We start from the raw sequence: 19,288 nt of genomic DNA, 5'->3' as shown, positions 1-19,288 counted from the left end.
CTCAACCACTTCTTAATTGCTCTTTCTGCACAAAGTCCCTTTTCCTGCACATTAATAGTATATTTCCAGCTATGTGGAGGTAAGCCCCCACTGGACTGAGCTCTGTTAGAGCAGAGACTATGCTAGGTGTGCTCGGCTTGCCCCTCCAATCTAGCTGCATCTTGTCCTTCCTATTCTGCAGTTTGGTAGCTGACCTCTGTGGATTACCATGAATTCTCTCCCTAGGCTCTAGACTTACTTCACACTCCACCTGCAAGAGACTGATGCCAAAGTGAGCCATCTAAAATGCAAATCTGGGTCTCTTTGATGCCTCAAATCCTTCTTTGGCTCCACACTTCCTTCCTCCGGGACCCTGGTCAAGCTACTTAGCGAGACCAAGGCCTTTCATCTGATTTTTGCCTCCCTCTCCAGGCTTATCTCTTGCTACTTTAGCTTTACCCTCAACCACTTATACTTCTACAAATTCAGGCAATATTTACTCCTTTGTGCTTTTGTGGTTTTTAACCTGGAATGCCTATGTCCTCTGGAAATTCCTAATTTTCTTTTAAACTTCTGCCCTATGCAAACTCCTTAAGCATATATTCTCTAACAACGCCATTTATATCCAATCATAGTAAACAGAATTAATTGCTCCCTTTGCTATGCTGTCTTCCTAGTTTAATTTTTACATGTTTTTACTAGATGCTGTGGATCCAGAAATGAGTAAGAGTCCACATTCTTTTTTTTTTAATTTTTTTAAATTACATTTATTTATTTTTGAGAGAGTAAGACAAAGTGCTAGCAGGGAGGGGCAGAGAGAGGGGACACAGAATCTGAAGCAGGCTCCAGGCTCTGAGCAAGCATTCAGTACAGAGCCTGATGTGGGGCTCAAACCCACAAACTGTGAGATCATGACCTGAGCCGAAGTCAGATGCTTAACCGACTGAGCCACCCAGAAGCCCCCATTCTTAAGTTCACAGTCTGAGAGCAACAAACTTGGCAGATAAAAAAATCCTCAACAAGAGGAAATAGCACTGAGCTTAAGAAACTGTAGATGCTTCTGCATACTCAATTCTGAATAAATGTGAGAAAATACAATTTTCCATAGAAAGTATTTACAATTTAACATCAACATTTTCAACACTTTTCCATATTCCCATCACTGCCTGGAAAAGTGAATACTGGGTGTCCCTGCCTTCAATGCTGAAATTATGTAAAGTTGGTGAATCACTCATAATTCAGGGTCTTCTTGGCAAGCACTTGGAGAATACGAGACTCAGGAAAGAAGCCCAAAAAGGAGAGCAGCTAACCTCTACCTTCTCCATATAATGGAGATTTACTAAAGAAATTTTGCTTTGCTTCTAAAATATAAAACATTTTTCCTTAGAATTGGATAAGAAATATCAAATTAATTTCTCTTTCTCTTAAATAGTAGGTTATTAGAGTAGATTATAGTAGATTTAGAGATTGGTCAAAATTTAGATTTTTTCAAATAAATAAGAGGAAAGAGTATCAAGAACTGTTCACGCTATGATAGTGCTGTTGATAAAGCTTAATAGGATAATACTATGTAAAGAGAATAAACAGAGGCAATACTAATTAATTTTTGTTTAGTGGAAAGAATGGCAAACATCACAGATTGTAACTTAATAGGCAAGTATCCTCTCATTTTTTGAAGTGCAATGCAGGTAGGAAATCCTATTTAGAGGACAAATCATAGAGAAATATAATATTCATGAGTATATTTGCTACTTTCCATTTTAAAAATGTTTTCCTTCAACACAAACACCTAACAGGTAGAATTACTTCTGTCTTACCAATGTGGAGCTAGTGCTTAGAGCTAAAAATGGTTGCTTAAGATAACAAAGCCAGTATATATCAGACCTGGGACTGTTGTTTTGGTCCTCTAACTGGTGCAGATACATTTTCTTTCTTTTGTGCTCTCTTCTTTCCCTGTAAATCAATCCTAATTCCCTCCCAACCTCGGACATAGCACATGCACACAGAAAGCCCCATGGAGCCTACCTTTCATTGTCAATCCCCAGTCCATGTTTGTTTCGGCAATGAGTTTTCAGTAGCACATTCATAAGATAAATTTGATCCTGTAATATTTATCATACTATTTATATAAAAACCCAAAGACTCAGTGTCTTCCATATTGCTTTCAGAGGTGGGTGTATTGTCCATTTTCCATGTGATAAGTGGATGAAGATAAACACTTCACACACTGCATATTAAGAAGCTATCTCTGTTCCTCTTTTCATACTTTATCACAGGTGTGATGAAAGCTAGGAGGGAGAAAGAAGGGCATGTGAGGGCCTGGCATTAGTTTCTTTTTAAGTCATCTGTGCAGAACACTTATTATTTTAATACCCATAAAATGAAGAGCTAGGCTTTATGAGAAAAATTTGGCAGTTACGAAAGGAAAAACAAAACAAAAACTCTGTAGAAACTTAAGATACAGTGTGGTTATCTACAAGTGAAAGAAAAAAGCATGTGCAGATACTTAGCAACTAGCAATCTTCGTTCTCTAGCAAGAATTCTAGATAGAAATCTAATGACCTCAGTGAGCAACCAATATAAACTAGAGCTCATGCAGCACTATGCCCTCTTCAGGTAATAACCCAGAGCCTGTTTGATTCTTTGTTTACACATGATTCTTAGATTTCTGAGTCAAGATCTGAAGCAGCTAAATGAGACAGAGGGAAAAGAAACAAGCGCTGGATAAAACAACCTGCTAGAAAATGCCCCTCCCCCCAATAAATAAATATAGTTAATATAGACAGGAGGAAAGCATACAATATTAAACTTAAAAAACAAAAATTAAGCCAGTAATTCAACATTTTAAAAGATAGCATATGGGCAGAAATTAAGATTGATACTATTAAATGCTAATAAGACTAACGGGTCAAAGTAATATATTAAAATTTTCTGATACTTTTTCTTTCAAATCATTTCCCACGATTAAATACAAGAATGCTCATCACAACACCTGTCATGTAAAACACTGGAATATCTACCAGTAGAGGAATGGATGTTTCAGTTATATCATGTCTATACTATGAGATACCATGCATTTAAAACATGAGGTAGATTTGTATTGACTTGCAAGGTAGTCCATATTCAATTAAGAAAGAGATATTTTAGAAAAACATGGAATGATATTATTTCTATGTTTTATCAAACCTTCCATGCATACTTACCTCCCACCTTTAGTACTGCTTTGTTTATGATGTTTCTAGATGCTGTTCCCACATAGCATATGTAAATTCCTTCATCCGGAAGGCTTAATCTTCTAAATGATAAGGAGGCATTTCCATTTCACTATGAAAGAGGGATGTCCTGTTTGTGTATCTGTGATCTTGCCTTTCCAGTCATGGTCTTTGTAGTATGAGTGCACATAGCTCTCTTGATTCTTCCAATGAACTACTACATCAGGCGCACTCTTAAATAAGCAAGGGAGAATTACATCTTCACCAAGTCCTCCAATGGCAATTTGCTTCTCCTCAATATTATCAAGATTTGAGGAAGACAAAAGCAATATAACTAAAAATCAAGAGCAGTTATGAGGAGAATTAGCGATGGGTGCTTATCAAGGGCTATATCAGAACCACCTAGAAGAATTATCCTAGGTCAGCAGCCTGCCAATTAAGACAATACCATCAAAAACCTTGCTAGTCTGATAACTAGAAACGAGTCACAAAGGTAGTGTTAGAGTTTCTGCAATTGTATATTATATATGCAAGAGTCCTGTTGACTTTTATTTCATGAACCCATTTACTTCTAATACCTACTACAATAACAACAAAACCATTTATTCAGCTAGCTAGAGTCAGCAGGCCCTAAACAAATAGAACAAACTTAACTTGGTTTCATTAGGAAATATTTGGAGTGTGTAGAAGACAATGCTGGATTTGGAAATCTGTTAGGAGTATGCAGACCTTAATCTCAAGCAAGGGAGCACATGGGCAGGAGGGGTCCAAAAGGGGAAATGAAGGGACTCATTTATTTTGGCTTTAGGGCACCTCTCAGGATGTCATATGTGTCAAATGAAATGTACCTAAGGAATAGCATCCTAGATATAAATGTGGAAGTCCAACCATCCTGAGCTATATATTTATACATATAGTTTTTTACTATTAATTTCAGAAGTTGACTTTGAAAAGCAGATGGATTCAGAAAAACAAGCAAGGTTTTCGTAAAGAAAATATATTTAGCCATTCCATAATCCTTGGAGGTAGCATCCAGCTTCTTTGACTAATTCACAAAACATTGTAGGTAGATCGTGTACCCTATCTATGGATTTTAGGAAATTAGGGCTATAAAGACAATGGAGTAAACTCCTTTGGACCTTGGCCAAGACTACCCAAGACAGGAGAATTGAGTGCTTGTCACAGTCTTTTTCCTCTGCCTTCTCTGGGGCTCCTTCTACTCCGCTATGTCCCACTTCTTTCTCTCCATCAGATTTAGTTTATTTCTGTACAAAGAGCTAGAGGGATGTGGTGGTATTATGCTGAGAGAAAGACATGGATGGGAAAGAAAAGGAGTGGTTTATGTCAACCTCCCAAGTTCTTCTACTAAACACCTCTAATATTTCATTGGATAATTTAAAAATGCCCATGACAGGACCAAGAAAAGTGGATAATGCCTGCTGTTAAGTGCTAAGTACCATGCTTACCCTTGAAAAAAAAAAATCAATCATCAGTCAATCAAACTTGCCTTTCTAGTGATTTTATATCTGGTAGCAGATAACAGAAAAAGCCTTAGAGAAGAGAGGAGAAAATATCATTTTTAATCTTCATCCAGGATCTCCAGTCTGTTTCCTATTTCTCTTTAAGTGATCTTTTAGAAAGGTTCACAACACTATGGCAACAGAGGAAACCATCACCTTGCATTGTGTGCTCACGTCCCTATCTAGTTGTGCAAATAACTAACACTTGGTTATATTATAAAGGAACTCACCGTGAAATCCACTTAGAGGTGGTGCAAGGGTGAGGATGACAGATAGCACTGCCTGTGCCTTCATGTCATGTGGAGGTCATACTAATTACACTATCGAAGACAAGCAAAATATGCATGTTAGGGATTTCAAATGCCAGCAGGAATAGGAAAAGAAAGCGTCTGACTATCGGAGATCAGTTAAATAAACTACGGTACATCCATACAAATCATTCTTCTGCAGCCATTAAAGATAATATTGTAATAGTTGGTTCAATGGTGTGGAAAGAAGTTCCTAATTTTATAGGAGAAAAATCAGATTACAATGTAACTTGTAAGTAGCATAATCCCTTTTTAAAAGCACACCCATTTCTGCACATAGGAGACAGACTTGTCACTAAATACACACTAGGATGTTAACTCTGCAGAGCAGATCACATCTAAAGCAGTGCCTACCATATAGTAGGCACTGAGAAATGGCCGTTGAGTGAATAAAGATTTGGTATAGGGTCAACAGTGGTTCTCTGGATAACAGTTTTTGTTATGTTTAAAGCTTTCTACAATGGATATGCATTGCTTTTACAGTAAAAATACTAAAAACAAATTCAGTTAAGCATTAATGCCAATGATGTTAACTATGGTATTGTTTATAATCACATACAAAAACAGGGGTGCCTGTGTGGCTCAGTTGGTTAAGGGTTTGACTTTGGCTCAGGTCATGATCTCACCACTCATGAGTTCGAACCACGCAATCAGGTTCTGTGCTAACAGCTCAGAGCCTGGAGCCTGCTTCAGATTCTGTGCCTCCCTCTCTCTCTTTCAAAAATAAATATTAAAAAATAAAAAAAATAATAAAATAAAATATAATAACACACAAAAACAAAACAAAATCTAGAAACATTCTTATAATAGTATAGATCATAAGGCAGTCATTAAAATCATGGTTTACAATGAATGTTTCAAAAAGCACAAAACACAAGAAAATATAGATGGCAAAGTGTATACATACAATATAATTCAAGTAAGTAAAATATAACTGATTTTCTCTGGTGATAGGATTATAGATCATTTTTACTCTCTAAAAAAATAGCTTGTTTAAAGAATAGCATATAATTAGTTTTAAAAAACCTCTAAAGGAAAATTTTAAAGAAATCATTTGGAAGTCATACTATTAAAAAAGCTGTGTCATAAATTTGTTGTAGGATATGAGCTTTAAGAATAATTAAAACTATTCTAGGGGAACCTGGGTGGCTCACTCAGTTAGGTGTCCGACTTCAGCCCAGGTCATGAGGACCGCTGGTGAGTTGGACTCACCCCGCTTTGGACTCTGTGCTGAAAGCTCAAAGCCTGGAGCCTGCTTCAGATTCTGTGTCTCCCTCTCTCTGCCCCTCCCCTGCTTTCTCTCTCCCTCTGTCTGTCTCTCTCAAAAATAAGCAAACTTTGTTTTAAAAAAAAGAATAATTAAAACTATTCTAAAAAATACAATTCAGGGGTACCTGGGTGGTAAAGTCGGTTGGGTGTCCAACTCTTGATCTCAGCTCAGGTCATGATCTTACAGATTTGTGGGTTTGAGCCCTGCATGGGGCTGTGTGCTGATGGCACAGAGCCTGCTTGGGATTCTGTCTCTCCTCTCTGCCCCTCCCCTGCTTGTGTGTGTTCTGTCAGTCTCTCTCTCAAAATAAATTTAAAAAATATAATTTGACTCCTTCATCACATCAAAATAAAACCTGATAGAATAATTTATAGTTTCATCTTTGCATTTTAAATTCTAGAATAAAATAATCATGTATACAGACTAAGATGTGGGCCTTTTTTTAACAGGACTATACAATTTTTATATAGATAGATCTAAATAAAAATTGGAAAAGCAACAAGAACATATTAAGATACAAATAAACAATATGTTTACTATATGACAAAGTTATCACTCCAATAGCTTAGAGCAATAGATAAGATGTTTGGCAAAGCAAAAACTTGTAAAATAGTATTAGTTATGAAAATAAGAACTTTAGGGCACCTGGGTGGGTCAGTCGGTTAAGCGTCTGATTCTTGATTTCCCCAGCTCATGATCTCACAGTTCATGAGTTCAAGCCCTGCATGAAGCCCCAGGTGGGGCTCTGTGCTGACAGTGCAGAGCCTGCTTGGTATTATCTCTCTCTCTCTCTGCCCCTCTCCTGCTGTCTATCTGTCTCTCTCAAAATAAATAAACATTTAAAAAAAAAAGAAAATAAGGCCTTTGTATATTTTTTCTGTAGATGTATTTGCATGTATAATGTATGAAAAGATGTAGCACAATGATTATTTCTGAATACTAAGATTACAAGTAATCACTAAACTCATTTTCTGCATGAGCATATGTAAATATGTAATATTTTTTACCTTTATAGGCTACTTAAAAAAAAAGAATTAAGAATTATTGCTTTCCAAGTAATAATTAACTCAAATCCACCTTGCTTAATGTAACTTTTGGACATCCTATGTCCACTCTCTTTGGATTCACTTTCTCATTCTTTCTAATGACTCCAATATTTGCTACCTTTTCTGGAAATTTCCAACATCCCTTTTTCCCATGTCTCTTTCAGCTGATGCTCTGGCTTCGTGAATTATAATTTATTATGGATACTCCCTCACCCCCTACATCAATTCAACCAACCCATTAAGAGCTGTGTCTTCTCTTTCTGTCCCCCCTTCTCCTCTTACACAAAGCCAAAGCCTTCACTTTTGCTCTGTATCTCATATTTTTTTACATTCAAGAAATTTGTCCCTACAATTATATCCCCTCCTTTACTGTATCATTAGGTTCTCTCTCTTCATTAGATCAATACCATGAGTATAAATACCCCAATAAGCTCTATCGTAAGAACATTAAAAAAGACCATTGTATTCTCCTCTGGCTCTTGATTAGCTACCTATCTATTTCTTAGCTCTTATTAACTTCTTGAAATAATTGTTTAAAGAGCCACCCTCATTTCCCCTTTACTGTCTCTCCTCAATCCACTCTGGCCTCTGTCTGTGTGACATGCCATAAACTGCCCCTACCAGTGTCTCCAAAGGCTTCCATGTTGCCAAAAACAGTGGATATAATTTGTCCTCATCTTATCCAATCTTAGAGCAGCATTCAACATAATTGGCAGTTACCTCCCTCCTGGAAGATTCTTTGCTTGTTTCCAGCCCAACTCTTTTTCCTGGTTCTTCCTTCCTCACTGTTCCTCCTCCTCTGCTTTCCCAACTTATGTGAAAATATGGAAAGTTCTCAAGTCTTATACTTTCTCTACACTCTCTCCCTAGGTGAGTTCTTCTATTCCATGGCTCTGAATGTCATCTGTATGTGAAGGATTTTCAAACGCATCTACTGAATCAAGGTCATATATTCAGCTGCCCATTTGACAGATGCCTTATAGGCAGCACAGAATCAACATGAGCCCTTGACTTTTGCCTCATTCCCTTTACCATTGCTCCCTGCCTCAGCCCAAACAAGACAACAAAATTACCCAAAAGTGCTGCCAGTCTTGTTTTTTTGTTTGGTTTTTGGTTTTTGGTTTTTGTTGTTGTTGTTGTTGTTTTTTGCTATTGGATTCAATAAATCTCCATTATCTGTGCACTTACCCAACTCCGCTATTACTGTCTCTTCCAAAGTCACTATCCTCTCTTACCTGGATATGTAAAATATGTACCTGGTTACTCCTTACAATCCACTGTCGATTCAGCAGCCAAGAGTCATATTTTTAAAATATAAATCATTCTATGATATCTTCCTAATTAAATCTCTCCAGTGGCTTCCCGCCATACTTGGATCCAAATTTTTAACCCTAGCCCACCAAGCCTTGTGTACTCTGGCTCCTAGCCCTGCCTGCCCCTCCAGCCTCTTCCATAAGAGCCCACAACATACATTCTCAAAACCCTGTGAACACTAATCCTCCACTTCAAGGGTCAGCATGAGCTGAGAATTAGGCTCTTGAAAATTATTAAATTCATGCTTTTTGCATAAAATGACAATGACAGTAACCCATTTATCATTAAGATAAAGTACTATGAATAAAAAAAGAAAACATACTCAACCCCTTCTACACAAATGCTTGATTTAGCTCTGTTGAAATAATTTCAGCATTCAGCTAAGTGAGGGAGTTAATGAGTATCTGGCCCTATTTTTATGCCCAAGTTTTATTTTTAGACATTTATTTCCTTCCCCAAAAGCAGCAGAAATCTTCCACCTTGGATTAAACTGAAGTCACCCAAGTTGCAATCAGCATCCTTACAAAAGGGCTCAAATGTTAGAAGCATCTTGTTCTGGTACGTTTTGGCTGGATTCCAGATGTGGGGGAGAATGGCAAAAAGAGGCAGCCTCTGTAATGGAACATGGCAAAAAGAAATCCAGATGCTAAGACTAATCAGACAGAAGAGAAAATTGAAGCCATTCTACAAGCATAAAACAAAGAGAACGGAACGACTACCCCTGTACCCATCTTGACAGCTACAGACCGCACTGACTGCAGCCATCAGCACTAACAGTGACAACAATGACAAACTTCACTTGTGTTCAGGCCAGACTCTATAGCCTGCACATCAGTAACACTCAAGACCAGTCCTGGCCTCATAACGGCTGGCCTAAATAGGACCTGAGCCACATCGCAAGCCAATGCTCTTTTTTTTTTTTTTTTTTTTTTGAAAAACAGGAATGTTTTACATCCCTTGCATTGTGCCAGTTCCCTTCACGAATTCCTTCAGGAAAAGCCGCTTCCAGGGTGCTACAGACTCCTCAGCATTGGTTTTAAATTCAATGCCTCTTCAAAGTGCTCTTGGCTCTGAGCCAATTCATGAAAGTCACAACAAAAGGAAACTCTTTGTAGCATCCTAGGGATTTCTCCTTAGCATCCACTTAGATTTTAATAGGATTGACTTTGTTAAGATGGAACCAAGAACAAAAGAACAATTTTAGTATTACCCACTCTTTACTCAAAAAAACCTCCCCTGATGTTGTACAATGAAAATCCACCCCTTGAGGATACATTGGGTTGAAACTTTGAATCTCTAGGGGTGCTTGGTTTCAGGCTCTGTTTAGGTTTCTGTTTTGTTGTTTTTGTGGATGGGGAGTAGGTCTCTGTAACTGGGTTAAGGTGCACACTAGTACATTTTGGGGGGAGGTGTGGAGGGGCAGTGGCAGGCCAGGAAGACTGAAGGAAAAGGGAGGTGAAACTAGGAAGAAGGGAAGGTAGATAGGGGGTGACAGTTGTCTTGCTTGTCTTGTCTTGCTGACCACAGCTTGAGAACAGAAAACAGAGCCACTTGCTCAGTTACAAGGGACAATCTCCAGGCATCCTGTACAGAATCACAGCACCTCAGGACAATCCATCAGAGAAGAAGAAAAGGAACTCACTTATGGGTTTTCCCATGAGGTTTTCACTCCCATGTTCCTTCTGGTTGTGCACCTGGTCCCTCAGGACAGCCACTAAGGAAGCCAGACGTCATACCTCACTGAGTCTGGGAACACAGGACAGGGGAAACCGCAGCTTCTGTGAGTTTCCCCTGGAGACTCACGTCTGGACTGTGGTTGTTGAAACACACTGTGGTGGGTACAGTGGTGGGCATACAGAAGTTAGCCTTCCCCCGGGAAGGCAGATACAGCTGCTGACATTTAGAAATGGGGCAGTGATGTTAGAGCGGGGGCTCTCTTTGTGCAACGAGTGGACAGCCCAGAAAATAGGTAAAGCCAAGAAAACCTAGGAAGGCTCATAATTCAGGTCCAATAAAAGTTGCTATTTGGGGGCACCTGGGTGGCTCAGTCTGTCAGGCATCTGACTTCGGCTCAGGTCATGATTTCACTGTTCGTGAGTTAGAGCCCTGCGTCCAGCTCTGTGCTGACAGCTCGGAGCCTGGAGTCCGCTTCAGATTCTGTGTCTCCCTCTGCTCCTCCCTCACTCACGCTCTCTGTGTCTCCCTCTCTCAAAAATAAATAAACATTAAAAAAAAAATTTTTAAGTCACTATTTTAGAAATGCCACACATTTAATATCGGATATTTTGTATATTAGCAGACCATTAATCTCCTGCCCAGATCCCCTATGATCACTTCTACTAGCTCAGGTTTCATGCACACATTGCTCAGCTACTGCCACCTTCTTCAGAGGATTGCCCTCAGGTGATGAAATCTGTGGTTCTGGGAGTTACATTCTTTCCCTTACTCCCTGCCCCAGTGGTGGCTTCAAGGCAAGAAACATTCTGTGGTCCAGAGCCTCCCAGCAAATGAGGCTGAGCCTTCACATGAAGCCACATCCCTGCTCAGCTCCTTTTCCTGCCCCATCCTGCTCCCACACTTCTTCACACTTTCCTCCTGGAAACACTCCACAAATCCCCATCTTTGGCGGGGTTGGTCCCCTGGAAGCAGAGCCCGAGACAAAGAACGGGAATGGGAGGGGCAGTACTACGCCTCCAAGGGCCATTCTCCACTTCAGACTCCTATCACAAAGTGCTTCCTCCTGCCAAAAGGGTTGATTATATAATCCTCCTCAATAGTGCTCTATATAAGAAAGAATATAGCTGGACAGAGTGTTGTTTTTTGTTGTTGTTGTTTTGTTTTCTTTTTCTTTTAAAGCAAGAATGCTGCAAAGACACGCAATAGACAAAAGAAAATGCCAGGGTTGAAAAGACAGACAGGCGGACATTTTGTTGAGCACATAAAGGTAGTATACAGTTGAATGAGACTGCATTAAGTGAAGTGAGTTTTGAACATGTGCAGATGTAAGGCCAAGGACTGCTTGAAAACAGTCAGCTCTCCCTCTATAAAACACACAGATAGATGGCCGTGGCATGCCAAATGCCCCAGAGAAGCCAGTCTGCTGTTTCTGTACACTTCTCCTCCTGCCAGTTCAGTGCATTATCATCACTAAATAATTTAAATGTTAATTGATTAAATGCAAGGACAAGACAAACCCAGGGTTTCTCCACGAGCTAAACTGAAGAAGATGAACGCTCTGCGAAAAGGCTAAATAAAAGCAAGTCACAAAATAGGAGAGAAGAAAATTCTGCTATCAGATTAGGTGCTGGAGACACAATAGTCAAACTGTAAAGATCCAGAAGGAGCTGAACTCTTCTGTAACAATCTGAGTACAAAGTTCTTTGGCCATTTTCAAGAAATGATAATTGGAAATACTAGATGGTGCCCTACTAAGTTTGTGGAAGAAAGGTAACACAGAAAATCACACAGTGCTCCACACGCAGAACAAGGTCTTGACCCCCTCCACTCAAAACAAAAACAAAACTAGAAAGTAGATGGACACCTGTTATTTCAATTTTTAAAACATTTAAAATATATCATTTGGATACCGAACTTTTTTTTTTTTTGGTTTGGTTTATTTGTTTGTTTTTTTAACTAGACCAACTATGGGGCCTGATTGTGTCAGATGTAAGGATTTTAAGGAAAGTAATGACATGACTGTGGTGTCCAATCCCCACAGACAATGTGAGACAAAGTATCTGTAACACAGAGGCAGCAGTAGTACCTAGGAGGGTTGGGGTGGGGGTGGGGTGGGTCAAAGGATCCCTCCTTCCTAAGGTTGGTTTAGGTTTATCACCCAAGTCTGGTATCATAATTCCATCCTACAGTGGTCACGGTTGCTATATTTAAATGTCTATTGTATGGTAAGTGACATACTCAATATTCATCATTCTCAGTATGAGATTAGCCATTTTGACTCAATCCCCATGTTTTCCTTTCAAATCCAGAAGTAAAGAAACTTTCTTGTCCCTACATATCAAGGTACTGGGGTTGAGTGACCTGTAACGGAATATTAGAATCAAGGATTTGGTGTAAAAACAATTAGGCAAAACAATCCTTACAAGATTTATTCCTAGCTGTGTAGATTGCTTAGGGCTTTTATCAAGTGATGCTTTATAAAGGACTGCCTATGTGCACCTGAATTACCGGCTATCAGTCCTTAGAATTTAAAGATGTAGCTAACTCAACTAGCTGGTGCACAAGACAGGGAGGACCAGGGCCTAGGTCTACATACACAGTTTAGTGGGTCATTCGCAAAGTACAGTGGTTGTGAAATTGGCTTTTTATCGGTGAGTTTTCTATATAGTTCAGAGTTCATTCTGCCAAATAAACCCTTGTTCGTAAAACTCCGTTGCTCCAGCCCTATGTTCTACTCCCAATCCATTCCTAGTGTCTGACAATGTTAAAGCTCTGAGAAACAAGAGAAAATGAAATACCTCAAATTTATCCCGACCTCCTAGGAAACAGGATTAGATCATTCTTTGTACTGTTCCCCCTACTCTGTTGTCCACCAAGCTTAACTGTCTTTTCTGCCATTGAAAACCTACAATTTGAGCATCTCCTATGTGTCACAGGCTATTCAGGGATGAGTCAGACAGTCCCTAATGTCACAAAGCTCAATCTGGTGCCAAAGATAGATGGATTATATAAACAAGTAAATCATAATACAGAGATACAGGCAGCAATAAGAAACTCTCTGAGGTGCTACAGAAGGACAGAAGAAAGTTCTTGAGCTTAGTGAGGGCAGGGTGTTAAGGAAAGCTTCCCAAAGCATTAAGTTTTGAAGGGCAAGAAGAAGCTGTCCTGTGAGAAGGAGTAGAGGGAAGTGAGGAGGGAAGATATTTTCTAGGCAGACAATAGAACAAAGATACAGCCACAAGAGAACACAATAACAAAGCAGGCCGTGTGGAAGGAAAAATGCTGGAAAGGTGTGTGCAAAGGCCAGATCATAACCACTCTTGTAAGCCACAGTAAGGAAATAGAAACCTAATGATGAAGTCAGATTTGTCTTTCAGAAAGATCCCACCAGTGGAATTGTAGCAGATAAATAAAAGGAGCCAGCCTGTAAGCATCAATGAAGTAAATGTGGCAGGAAACCATTTAAAAGCAAACTAAATAGTGTGAAATAGAGAAAATGTGAAAGGGACACCGTGACAGACACTGGCACCATTTCCCTTTTTCTTTGCTAGCAGAACTCTTTCTCTGGCCAGCCCTGGGCAAGACGTGACCACCTCTAGCTAACAGAACACAGAAGGTCCAGAAAGGGTAAATGAGATGGCCATACTGGCTCAGTGCAGGAGGGGGAGTCCTCCACATTTGGGGAAGGAGAAGCTGGGGTAGTGACCACTGCAAAGAGCTGGAACCCAATCAGAACTTCCCAACTTTCCTGGAAATGGAGAGCCCAGCAACTAACCATGTTTCCATACCTCTTGAGTCTGGAAACCCAATTATAATGCCTGTACATCTGCCTTTCCCTCCTTCTAACTCTGACCCTAATGGAAATAGGAAAGTGTGGCCAAGCCCCTTGTACTTCTCTGTCTCTAAAAGGAACTACTGAAATCCAACTGCAGAAAAAAAAATTTGTTTCCACACTGTTTTGGACAATGGACCATAAGCAGGAGTCTATTGGGAGGACTTCTGTGGCAACTTTTGTGTCTGTGTAAAAGGGATAGTTACAAGAACAGAATTTCAGGGCAACCCCTTCCTTCTACTTTCTGAGCACTGATATCATGCTGCATCTGCAGAAGCCACCTCCCAGACATGAAGAAACAAATGAGATTAAAAAGTCAACATAACAAGGATCACAGAGATGACAGAAAGACAGAAAAAAAAAATAGAGTTTGTAATGACACGGTTGAGTCCAGCCTGTTCTGGATCCTGTACCTTTAGACTTCCTGCTAATTAAGTAATATATTTAAACTGCTGTGACTTGGGCCTTCACGTGTTTCCAAATGTCCCAAGGTGACACAAAATAAAAATATCTTCTTTCCCCTGATGAAGAGCTACTAACACAGGAAGTAGGTGCCATTTTTGTCTACATAAATAAATCAATGAAAAAAAAATTGTCTCTCTTCCTACTACAACAAAATATTGACAGAAGTGGTGTCCTATTTTAACAGGGTCGAGTTAGAGAGATTCATTTGCTTGCTAATGGTGGCAAAACCACTTTTAATCTTGAAGCTAAAGCAAGCATCAGTGATGAGCTATTAGACGTTTGTAGGAAGTTTAGTGTGCTTTAAGTTTTCTGCAGGAAGAAGTTTCTAACAGCAGAACCACATTAACCTTAAAAGTCCTTTCTTTTTAGTGTCAACATTAAATGGAAAATACTGATGCTCAGCTGAAGTAGTAGCTTGCACATATGGGGGTTTTCTATTATACACCTAGAAAAGGGTTTCGCTAGCTTTTACTCTCCAGGGTCCCTATTTGTCCTTATTTCTTTCAAAGAAAAAAAAAAAAGAGTAAACACTTGTTTTCAAAAGGCCTTTGAAAATACGGCTATCAAGTAGTAAAGTAATGTCATAGTATATAACTAGGATTTGCATATTGGTAGCATGAATGAATTTGACAAGTCATAATGCAATGATGTATACTTCAACATCATAAACTTAATGTTGAATTTATAAAGTTAAGACTAGAGAAGAGACAATATAAAAGTTTTAAGTTGGTCTGTAGACCTTTAAAGAGCAGAGTAAATGAGTGGCTCATTCATACACAGGGGTATAATGGGCCACTCACAGATCAAGCTGCCCAGATGCACCTGGCAAGGCAGCCTCTGCTCAGTTCTACTTGTTTCTATAGCTAGAGGTTCTCCTGGGGGTCTTCTAGGCTCAATAAAAACAATGAAACGTTCCAGGAGGGAGAAAGGGAAAGTGTGAGAGGGAGGGGAAGGGGCAGGAGACAGACAGACACTAACCAGTGCTGATAGGAGGCATCTTTGTTCATGATCTCATCTAAGGCAGTGAGATCCAGGCCCAGCACAATTTACTGTGCAATGTAGACTGCTTCTCCTTGCATTAGCTGATCTTCATAGAGTAAGGATGAGAAGCCACTACCTTCTTTGAGAAATATGCATTCTCTCATCTGCTCTCCCCTCTATCAATCTATCTTCTGGTAGTTCCTTCCTGTCTCAATTCTGTCCCCTCTTATCTTTCTCTAGACCTTAACCCTTCTCCTGACCCAGCCCAGCTCTGCTTCTTTCTTTCCCCATGCCTACAAACTGAACAGCATTCCTTGACCCTGTTGTTACTGCTACTTGTGACCCTAATTCCCAACACATTTACCTCATGATCTGTATCTGGGACGATATCTACTGCTATTCCTTCTCACTGCATACTGACTTTAAAAGTCCTGTGAGGTACATGGGTAGCTCAGTTGGTTAAGTATACAACATCAGTTCAGGTCATGAGCTCACTGCTCATGAGTTTGAGCCTGGCATCAGGCTCTGTGCTGACAGCAAGCCTGGAACCTGCTTCATATTCTGTCTCCATCTCTCTGCCCCTCCCCTGCTTGTGCTCTCTCTCTCTGTCTCTCTCTCACACACAAATATAAAATAAAATATTTTTAAAAACTTAAAAAAATAAAAATCCTGCGAACCAGATTCTCCTTACCAATACTGAAATCATTTTTGAAAAACCCCCGTGACACAAGTGACAAACCCAAAGACATTCTTAAACCACATGGGGACATTCAGCTACTCCTCTCTTACCATAAAATAGGATGTTGTCTACATTTGTGGGGATCTTGGGTGAGGAGAACTGGCAAGTCAGAAGAGAAGATTATGTAAATAAATAAAGATGGATAAAAAAAACCCTTATGACCAAAGTTTACTAGGAGGTCCTATCTGCTAAGACAAAATAAACTATAGTTTTCTCTCTTCTGCATTTGTTACTTCTTTTGGTAATATTAGCAGCTAACATCACAGTGCTAGTAAGCATATAGTAATGTTATACACATTGTAAATCTAAACACAATCATATGAGGTATTGTAATTTCCATCTTAAGATGAAGACACTGAGGTTTAGAGAGGTTAAATAACTTGTTCAACATCAGTTAGTGAATGGCAAAGCCAGGACTTTAAACTATGTCAGGGTCATGACTTTGAGGCCTTCCATTAACCACTACCCTACTATGAAACTTCACAAGTGACATCAGTGATTCACGACCCCTAGGTTATTCCCCAGAGAATGAGCTATCAAGGAGCAAATGGTTCCCTCCAGTGTAGCTTTAGCCTTTTTGAATCTTGACCATTTCAGTTTTGGCCCTGATTGCAGGAAGTTGTTTTCTCTTAGCAAGTGGTCAACAGTGATTGTAAAACCATGTGTAGTTTAGGAAAGAAGTTAGTGTAGTAATTCCAAGTGCCCTCTCTGCTTCCACTTGCTCAGCTCTCCAAATAGGATTAACTGTGCATTCTGTTAATGATTAGTAGTAGCTTCTTTCATAGTACCCCACGTTGGATGATAAATTATATACCATTGCTGTCTTAGTCTTTATTAAACATTACATATCAACATGTAATCAATCTCCTCAAAATCAAGAACTTCTGCTAAATGTGTAGGGAATATTTCTGTCTGCCCAGCTATACCCTGCCTTCAGAGGAACGCTTCTTCACCACTTCATTTTGTTCTAGAAGGGAGCGGCGCTGCTAACCTGTGTTGGCCACAATGTCCTACTCTACCATTCCAACCAAGGATAGGCTAATAATCCAGGCATGGCAAATCCTGGCGACCCATCCAAAGAGGGGCAAGGGATCCAAGAAAGGTCAAAGCACTTCTGAAATTTAAATGAGAAGATCTTTTTCCACTAATGCTTCCATACTGGGAAAATGTGGAACTACTGACAGCAATAAACTCCTGCCACATGAAAAGAACCGTTTGACAGAAAGAAATCAATCAATGTGGGGGGATGGGGTGTGGACTGGGACGGTGGGGGTGGCGGGTGCATAGAGAGGCTGAGGGTGAGAATATAATAACAAGCAGGTGAGTACACCAGAGCAGAGAGAAGTGCTAGCCAATAAGCATGTCCTCATGGCCTTGGTTCTCACACTTTTTAATTCAAGTCTATAGACTACCCCAGTATCTTTCCATTTCATGTGTGCTAACCAAATCTCTTTTTTTTGCCTGAGTTAATCTGAATCTGGTTTCTATAACTTGCATATAAAAGTGTCCTGACACCTAATCTCCCCAAAATTTACCTTCAATAATATTCAAAGATATGAAAAAAATGTTAAATAAGGTTTCATTTCTAACCTAGCAGAATGACAAAGATTAGATAGAGAGACAAATATCTACACAACACACACATACACACACACACACACACACAGATACATTTAATATTCAGTCCTGGAAAAGATGCTTAGAGACATATCATTGGCGATGGTACACACTGATAGACAACTTAACTTTCTGGAAAGCAATTTGGCAATATTTATCAAATGCCTTTAAAACTGCAAGACCTTCTGTAGTGACAAGCAATAGATTTAAGACTTAAGCAAGAAGGAAATGTAATAGAAGGACATTGGGGAACTCCAGAACTGAAGGACGAATCTCCAAGCTTCAAAAGACCAAAGGCCCAGACAATGCTGGGAAAGTTGACAGCAGGAAGCCTGGGTTCAGTTCTTGGGTTCTTGGGTTCTGTTACACAGTGACTCAGTTCCAATCAACTTCCACCTAACTATATGATAGTTCTACTTTCCAAACTGCAGAGACCAAGAATTGGTTACATACTTCTACTCTTGGAAAAGCCAGCTATGGTAGGGAGAGAGAGCAACAGAATATAAGATGTACAGTCAGCTCAGTGGTATATTTCTATACATGTACCTTTGGCTGCCCAACACACATACACATCTCCATACAGCCAAAGCTGCCTTCACGTCCCAACACCCAAATACTCTCTGAATAATGGCAAGCTTACTTACCTCCTTCTCTGTGGGAAGCAGTCCAAGTTACACAAGCTGCTGCATCCAGGAGTAATAATAGATTTCACAAGGACACTGCTCAACAAGATCAGCATTTCTCAAACCATCTATAGTAAAGGAACAGTAAATTTTTGTTTCTAATCTGTCATGGACAAATTCACTGGGAAAATGCAATAAAGATGAATTGCTAGATAAATGAAATTAAACATAAAATGAAGCACTTGATTTTTTTTATTATTATATACAGTAGGCACAGAAACCTTGAGAGCAATGTAACAGAGTAATTTTAAAAACTCTATTTCTATACTTCTTGCATCATGAACCAATAATAAACAGTTCAAACACTGGCACCAGCCTGCAGTTCCCCACTTTGAGGAGTTCTACTTTGGATAATATTTATTCCCCCTCAAATTCTGCTTCAGTCTATAGTCCAAAAGGAATGCTTAACCATCAACAACACACTTTACACACAATATGGATAGAAGATGCTTTTTTCTAAGTCATGTCACAACAATCAAGGAAACAGGCCATATTCTTTCTATCTGCCACTTCTCCTGAAGCCAGAGCTGGTATTTATGCCCATTCTGTGATCTCCTTGCCTTCTGCTAGTCCCTTAGCTATGTCCCTGATGGGTAGCCTGAACCTTGATTCTTGAATGGCTTCCATTCTTAGTGGTCTTACCTA

General features: G+C 39.5%; 1 protein-coding gene across 1 annotated transcript; it reads right to left on the bottom strand.

The window, feature by feature from the left end:
- Nucleotides 1–895: 895 nt before the first annotated feature.
- On the bottom strand, nt 896–18,707 carry HHLA2 (HHLA2 member of B7 family). Its single transcript, XM_040484425.1, is given in 6 exon segments — nt 896–2,267; nt 3,183–3,302; nt 3,305–3,353; nt 3,356–3,525; nt 4,942–5,031; nt 18,605–18,707. Coding segments are annotated over 5 exon segments (657 nt in total). The 5' UTR covers nt 5,006–5,031; nt 18,605–18,707; the 3' UTR covers nt 896–2,013.
- Between the last annotated feature and the right edge of the window lie 581 nt (nt 18,708–19,288).

This window comes from Herpailurus yagouaroundi, unplaced genomic scaffold (genome assembly GCF_014898765.1).
Source record: "Herpailurus yagouaroundi ecotype Mexico unplaced genomic scaffold, PumYag 162, whole genome shotgun sequence".
Taxonomy (NCBI): Eukaryota; Metazoa; Chordata; class Mammalia; order Carnivora; family Felidae; genus Herpailurus; species Herpailurus yagouaroundi.
Note: the sequence above shows the minus strand (reverse complement) of the source record. Positions and strands in the feature narration are given on the sequence as shown.